At 54.1% G+C, this 7,730-nt stretch overlaps 1 protein-coding gene across 1 annotated transcript; it reads right to left on the bottom strand.

Moving 5' to 3' along the window:
- Positions 1–641: 641 nt before the first annotated feature.
- On the bottom strand, positions 642–4,783 carry LOC144139407 (uncharacterized). The gene is made up of 2 exons (XM_077671751.1): positions 4,722–4,783; positions 642–1,337 (listed from the first exon to the last, which is right to left on the bottom strand). The coding sequence occupies exon 2, from the start codon at positions 1,332–1,334 to the stop codon at positions 798–800; it is 537 nt and encodes a 178-aa protein (XP_077527877.1). The 5' UTR covers positions 1,335–1,337; positions 4,722–4,783; the 3' UTR covers positions 642–797.
- Between the last annotated feature and the right edge of the window lie 2,947 nt (positions 4,784–7,730).

Here is a 7,730-nt window from a genome sequence, read left to right on the forward strand (position 1 = left end):
CGACACTTCATGTATTCCCAGTTTCCTAAATGAATTTGTATTACTTTGCGCTACTAAATTCTCCTTAAGTTATTTAAAGCCATAAAAAAATGTCATACATGAGGGCCAATAAGTTAGTCTTGTGTTGTTTCCGTGTATCAGCATTAAGTGTATAAGCGCATCAACCATGACTTAATAGTATTTCAAACTAGTTAGCCGGACTCAACGGTTGCCAGCAGCTACAAAACCGATACCTTACTCTGTAGGTAGTTCTGCCTGCCGAGGGGGGTTCAGGCAACGGCCTCGTCAAAACATCACGCACAGAACATTGCAAGAGGAACAATTGCGCCTTACTCAAGCAGTGGAAAATGAAATATAAATGGAACAGGGGATACAATCAACCAAGCACATTACAAAAGCACTTCAGGGTCCCAGGGCTTACGGTACGGCGGGACGAACGGCGGGCCTTGCTGACGTGCGTCTTCTTCGAGGTGGCTGACGGCGGTGGCTTCTCTCTTGTGACCGGCGGCGCTCCGGGCCGGCAACTCCCCCCGCTACCAAGCACCGCTGCCCTTATCTAGCGTGCCCAAAGTTGTGCCACGCCCCCCTCCATCGCACAGTCTTTCTGCCGTGTGTTCCCAGATGGCAGGAGAGGTGGCGCGCGGCAGTTTGAAACAGCCTAATGTGGGCGCTCACAGGGGAGAATCCCCACACTTCCCCCCCCCTTGGAAAAAAAAAGTTCTTGGTTCTTTGCTACACGAAGAGAGAGAAAAAAATAAACGAAAGAAAAGGGAGGAAAAAAAATGTCCGAGACTCGTTTACACACAGTCCTCGGAGTCCAGGATTGCGTCCATTGCTTGGCGCCGCTGGTCTGGGCGCAACCGCCGCAACATTGCCAAGGCTTCTTCCAGGGCGTCCTGGCTGTTGTTGCCCTCCGGGCGGTTGGCGCGCAAGGCTCTTGAACGCTCTGTGTGGAGAGCCCCGGCACGGTGGTGACGCCAGCTGATTTCCGGCACTTGGCACACTTCACACAGCGGAGCCAGTTCTTCCTGGGTGTATACCGGCCGTGGTTCTACCGGGTGATGTTCTGCGATTGTGAGCCCCTGAAAGGGGGCCGGGACGGAGGTGCGCGGCGTGCCGACGAGCACTTGAGGCTGGTCGGACCACTCGAGACGAGAGTGCCAGCCCACCGGGTGGCCCGAAGGTGACAGCACCGTCCACGTGGCCACCTCTTCCGTAGGTCGTGCTGGAGGGTACGGTGGCGGGAACGGGCGGCGCCGTGAACCCTGGGGCGGGGCCGAGCGTTCGGGTTGCCGACGGTGGTAGGGGTGGGCCCGACTGCTGTTCCGAGACATCTTCTGCAGGCAAAAGCAAAGAAAACACAAATGAGCAAGTAGTTAGTGACGCATGCGCAGATTGTATCGTGGTGACGGGGAATAGTGATGTGTCGCGCGCTTTCCGCGGCAGTCTTCTCGCTGATTCCCGTTGGCTGTATCCTCGCGCGAAAAATACCGCTTTAGTTCGGACACGTGCACCGGACCGTACGATGCACCTGTGGAAGAGTTTTTCAGCACATACGACAGGTTAGACTTACCCGCCACGGTGTACGGGCCATCCCACCTGTGTGCAAGTGAGGCGGTGAAGCCCTTCGACGCATCACTAAGTGGATGTGTTCGCTTCAACACAAGATCACCCATGGAAAATTGTGCGTCCCGTCGGCGCTTGTCGTACTGGGACGTCTGGTCGAGTCGGGAGATGTCGAGATGTTCGCGGGCCTCCCGGACGGACTCTGTTAGCCGCTTGCGAATGTCAGCCGCGAATGTCGCGGGGGATTTATCAGTGCGATTCTGCGTGGGTTGGAGCGAACTGTCGAGAGGAAACTTGGGGTCTCTGCCAAAATTCAGTTGCGCTTCCGTGAAACCGGTAGATCTGTTAATCGTTGTCCGCGTTGCGAAGCCCATCTCGGAAAGCTTTTTGTCCCAGTCCTTGTGACGGCCAGTGTGAGCAATGAGCATCGATTTAAGGTTTCGGTTGACCCGTTCCATAATGTTCGCTTGCGGGTGGTAAGCCGAGGTGCGGGTGTGACGTATTCCCAAGGCGTGGAAAGAATCTCGGAAAACCTTACTGGTGAAATACGTCGCGTTGTCCGTGATTAACTGCGAGGGGAAACCAAACCTCGTGAACACTTCCAGGAGGCATTCCCACACCTTTTGAGAGGTTAGCTTCCGCAAAGGAAACAACTCGACCCACTTTGAGAAGTGGTCTGTAATTACCAACAAGAACTGGTTGCCTCGAGGACTTCGAGGAAACGGCCCCATCACGTCGCATGCAACGATTTGCCACGGCGAGGTGCTATGGACGGATGTCATTGTTCCAAGCGGCAGGCCTCCACGTGGTTTGGTCTTCTGGCATATGGGGCAGGAGCGAGCGTACCGAAGTACATCTTGTCGCATTCCCGGCCAAGTTGCTGTGCGACATAACTTTTCATAGGTTTTTTGCCCAGACGAGTGACCCGCCAGAGCGGAGTCATGGTAGTAGCCGATGAACAACTTACGCAACTTGCGGGGAACGACAACTCGGAAAGGAGTTTGTGTTGAGTCGTCGTCTGCCTGGGGAATGTATCGCAGCAGAATACCATGATTTCCAAGCAAGTAGCTGTCGACCTCGTCGTTCCGGGAAGCTTCTGGAGAGTCTGTTGTCGAGAGCTTGTCGATGACTTTGCGACATAGACCATCGCTCCGCTGTGCCGCAACCAAGTCCTGCTGGCTCACCAACGATCCCCAACGGTCGTTCGTGGGGGCCTGCACTGCTGCAACCACCATACTTTCTTCGTTTTCCACCTGTGTATCAGTAAAAAGGGGAGCGCGTGACAGCGCGTCAGCAACTGTATTAGTGGTGCCTTTCTTGTTTTCGATGGAGTAGTCATAACGTTGCAGCGCGAGTGCCCAACGAGCGAGTCGTCCTGCTGGGTTTTGAAGCCTCTGAAGCCAGGAGAGAGCTTGGTGGTCAGTCTGAATGGTGAAGCATGCTCCGTCTAGAAACATGTCAAATTTTTTCAGCGCGAACACAATCGCTAGGCATTCCTTTTCGGTGACGGAATAATTGCGTTCGGCTGGCGTCAGAGTGTGACTGGCGAAAGCCACTGGTCTCAACACTTGATCCCACTCTTGCAGAAGTACCGCCCCCAAGCCGAATTCACTGGTGTCTGTTTGTACCACAAACGGCTTGTTTAGGTCAGGGAGTTTGCAAAGACGCATTTTCTGCTAATGCTTTCAGCAAGGTTTGAAAAGCGGTCTGTTGTTCGGACGCCCAACACCACTTCTCGCCTTTGCGAAGTAGTTCATTGAGCGGTACAGAGATGTTCGCGCACTGGGGAATGAGCTGGCGATAAAACGCAATCATGCCAAGAAACCGTTGCAAGCTTTTGACGTCGCTCAGCGGCGGGTATTGGAGTATGGCTTGCAGTTTCTCTGGATTTGGTCTCAGAACGCCCTTGTCAACAACAAATCCGAGTAAGTTGATTTTTTCCCCGGCCAGCTGTACTTTGCCGGGATGTATAGTCAGCCCGGCTGCGCGGATGCGCTGTAGCACTATCTGCAAATGTTCCACATGTTCCTCGAACGAGCGTGAAAAGACAGTGACGTCGTCGAGGTAACACAAAGCGAATTCGTGTTTCGCGTCACCCAGAACAATGTCCATCATCCTTTGATATGAACTGGGGCTATTGCTTAGACCGAAAGGCATACGCACGAATTCAAACAACCCTCGGTGACATGTAAACGCGGTCTTCGGTACATCGTCTGAGTGCATTTCTATTTGTAAATAGCCACGTGAACAATCCAAGGTCGTGAAATACTTCGCGCCTGCCACGGCATACGTTATTTCGGTCACCGACGGGAACGGATAGGCATCTCGTTCCCTCATGGCATTCAGTTTTCGGTAGTCGACACAGATTCGCATAGATCCATCTTTCTTACCGACTGGGACGACGGGGAATGCCCAAGGACTCTTTGATGGACGAATGACGCCGGTGTCGAGCATCTCGTCCAAGGCTTTGTCGAAAAGCGCTCTCTTGGGGGCGTTCATTGGTCGTGGGCTGCATCGCCATGGTTTTGCGTTCCCAGTGTCGATGCGATGCTGCAAGACATTCGTTTTTCCTGGTTTTTCCGTGAACATGTCCGCATACTGGCGCAGGAGGTCTTCGAGCTGTTTGCCCTGAGACGACGTTCCTTTGAAATTCTGCAGCTCCTGTAACAGGTCTGCCGGCAGGCTTTCAGTCGACAAAGCAGCGCCAGACCTGCAGGGTACCAGGGGACCCGCCGAGGCCTCAAACGGGAAAAAACCTGGGTCGTCGCCAAGGTAGTACCCGCCAGCTCTGATGTCCAACCGCATAGTAACATCTGCGATAAAATCTGTGCCTAGGATCATGGCAACCGACAAGCCCTTTAGATACAAAAACCTTTGTCTCTTAGCGCGGGAGCTAACTGATATGCGTAACCGAACAGCGTTTGTGCTCTCCGCGGCCGCGCTCGACGCCATCCTAAGCATAACTTCGGTATGGCGAAATTTTACCCGCTTTGCCTTGCAGTGTTCGAAAAGCATATCGCCGATAAGGGAAACTGTGGAACCGGTATCAAGGAGTGCAGTTACGATCTTGCCGAGCACTTTGACACGAATGGTTGGTGACACTAGCTTGGGGGGATACTGCATGCGATCCACCGAAGGCACAAGAAACGATTTACCAGGTGTGTTGGCCCGCTGCGACTCGCTGCCTGGCTTCAGCGACGCCGGGACGTGAAGTTTCTTGAACGCGGAAATATGTCCTCGGTGGCGGGCCCCTGCAGACGGGCCTGGTTGCGTCCGTACCACATTCGTCCGCCGGATGGCTTGTCTTCGTGTGGGACCGGGCGGCCCACGGCCCCGTAGCCCACGTTGGCTGGGACCGGGTGGCCCACGGCCCCGTAGCCCACGTTGGCTGGGACCGGGTGGCCCACGGCCCCGTAGCCCACGTTGGCTGGGACCGGGTGGCCCACGGCCCCGTAGCCCGCGTTGGCTGGAGTGCGGTCACGGTATCGGTTCTGCGGCCGCCTTCTTGGTGCAAATTCGCCCGGATCCAAAGCCCGGTGTGTCGCGGACTGGGGCGCCCACGACTGGAAAGCGCCAGGCCCGTTCCAGGCACAGCTGGGCTCCAAGGATTGGCTCGGCGTTGGCGGTGGTGCATACTGCAATTTGGCGAGCAGGCACTCCTGAATAGCGCGCGCGTTCGAAGCAACTGCATTCAAATCCGCGTACGTTTGAGCATACAAATACGGCTGGAACCGAGGATGGCACTGCCGTAACACACGGGCAACTTGCTCAGCTGAAGTAGTCTCTGGGGCCGCTCTCCTGTATAGTTCCTGCATAGCGCGTACATACTCTAACAGGCTTTCGTTAGGGTGTTGCGTCCTGAGATCTAACTCACGGAGAATGCGAGTCTCGTATCTAGGCGGAAGGAACTCAGTCCGAAAGCTTACCACAAAGGTGGCCCACGACGCAAACGGGGACTGCAGGCGCCACCAGCAGGCTGCAGGCCTTTAGAAAACCAGTGGCAATACCCTGGTTAGCATATGAGTGTCCGACGCTCCGACGGCGGCCTTGTAGACATCGAGCTTGTCCAGGAAATCCGCGACGGACAAACGGTCGTCATAGCCGCGGTAGGTTGGGATGTCAGGCTGAAGACGGGGCGCCGGGTCTTGTAGAGTGCCCAGGTGTTGCATAAGAGCTTGACAAAAGCCGGCCACTGTGGTGAGAGCTTCGCTGAAGGCGGTGTCGGGGGCCATGGCCCCGACGACTGTTCCCGAACGAAGTTCCTTTCCGTCGGCAGCGGACTTCATTGCTGGACACCAACGAAACTCCGAGAACCAACGAACTCGGGCGAAGGAGCTACAAAGATGCCACCGTATAAATCGAGCACGCACCAGCCCAAAGTCAACTGCGGGTAATGCTTATCAGTTGCGGCGCTCGCCGGACAACTGGACATTCGGTGCCGCGGAAAAGAAAGCTGGGTAGTGCGCAGGCTCGTTGAAAAGAAATGAAGTCGGGCGTAAGAGCAACAACATTATACCCGGCTTTCAGCAGCGAAATACATTTCGCTAAGCTTAAGTGCTAAGTTCCAGAAACAGCTGCCGCTTGCAAACAAATGCACAAAAGTTTTAGTCGCAATTTGCTCCTGTGCGTAAGCGTCTTGCTGACAAAGGACTGTGCTAGCCTAAATACACGTTGGGCACCACTGTAGGTAGTTCTGCCTACCGAGGGGGGTTCAGGCAACGGCCTCGTCAAAAAAATCACGCACAGAACATTGCAAGAGGAACAATTGCGCTTTACTCAAGCAGTGGAAAATGAAATATAAATGGAACAGGGGATACAATCAACCAAGCACATAACAAAAGCACTTCAGGGTCCCAGGGCTTACGGTACGGCGGGACGAACGGCGGGCCTTGCTGACGTGCGTCTTCTTCGAGGTGGCTGACGGCGGTGGCTTCTCTCTTGTGACCGGCGGCGCTCCCGGCCGGCAACTCCCCCCGCTACCAAGCACCGCTGCCCTTATCTAGCGTGCCCAAAGATGTGCCACGCCCCCCGCTCCATCGCACAGTCTTTCTGCCGTGTGTTCCCAGATGGCAGGAGAGGTGGCGCGCGGCAGTTTGAAACAGCCTAACGTGGGCGCTCACAGGGAGAATCCCCACAACTCATACCTGGATAGATGATTCAGGCAGCGTAGTCACAGACAGATAGCGCGGCCGTGTCGTTTCAATGTGTTTATTTTCGTGATAGCTGTTACGAGACTCCGCTAATCAACAAGATAGTGCCGCCGTTGCAAAACAATTGCAATGTTCATTTGCTCCGCTAGCTTGCGCGCAAAGAGACCAGTTATAATATCATGCCAGCGCGACAACGCAACCGACTGCAGCGACTTAACTTGCCCTGCCGGCACGACTTGAAGCTCTGATGTAAGCAAACAACGGACGCCTGTGCAATGAAGGGAGAGTGGTCGTTGTCGCTTTGCTGCCGGAGCTTAAATCCTCACCTTCGGTTTTTTCCTTATTCGAGAACCACGAGTAATGCAAATTGGTGGAAACATTATATTGTGCTCCCGTCACAGAAGGAACAACCGGTAACAGCATTTGGGTACGGCCACAGCTGCGCACGCTGGCTGGTAAGTCGTCTGTCATCAGTCGGTTAACTACGAACCCCCCAGGCCGCACACAGCGCAGTGTGTTGTTTTATTTTACTTGTTTGTGGGTTTGCAGTTATCTATTCCGAATATTTTGTGGGCCCGTTCGTCACAGGGTATTCGAGATAACATCGCTTGTCGCGCGCGGCGTCGTTTCAAAGCAACATGAAGGTTACTTTGTGTTGGCGAAAATCACCGCAGTCAGATGGAAGCGGGAAGGAAGGTGGTGGAAGTCAGTAAAGAGGATACTGATAATTCAATGAAATTGCCATGCCAGACGAGAAAATGAACGCAACCCACCCGCGTTTCTCCGCACGTCTGGACAGAGCAGCATACGAGTGTGTAAAAGAAGCAATTACCCTATCGAACGAATTATTGCCATAGAATTGGCCAGGACAGCAACATAGTTCGAAACAGAAGTAAGTTTATTCCCCTTCGTAATATAATGAGGGGTCAGTAAACAATCGGGGCCTGATATTTGCCAGCTAAGGCCACGTAATTCAAAAAAAGAATTGCCATTCCCCTATGGAAGATAAACGAT

The sequence above is a fragment of the Haemaphysalis longicornis genome, unplaced genomic scaffold (genome assembly GCF_048455015.1).
Source record: "Haemaphysalis longicornis isolate Haplotype H1 unplaced genomic scaffold, Haemaphysalis longicornis Haplotype H1 scaffold_5, whole genome shotgun sequence".
Lineage (NCBI taxonomy): Eukaryota > Metazoa > Arthropoda > Arachnida > Ixodida > Ixodidae > Haemaphysalis > Haemaphysalis longicornis.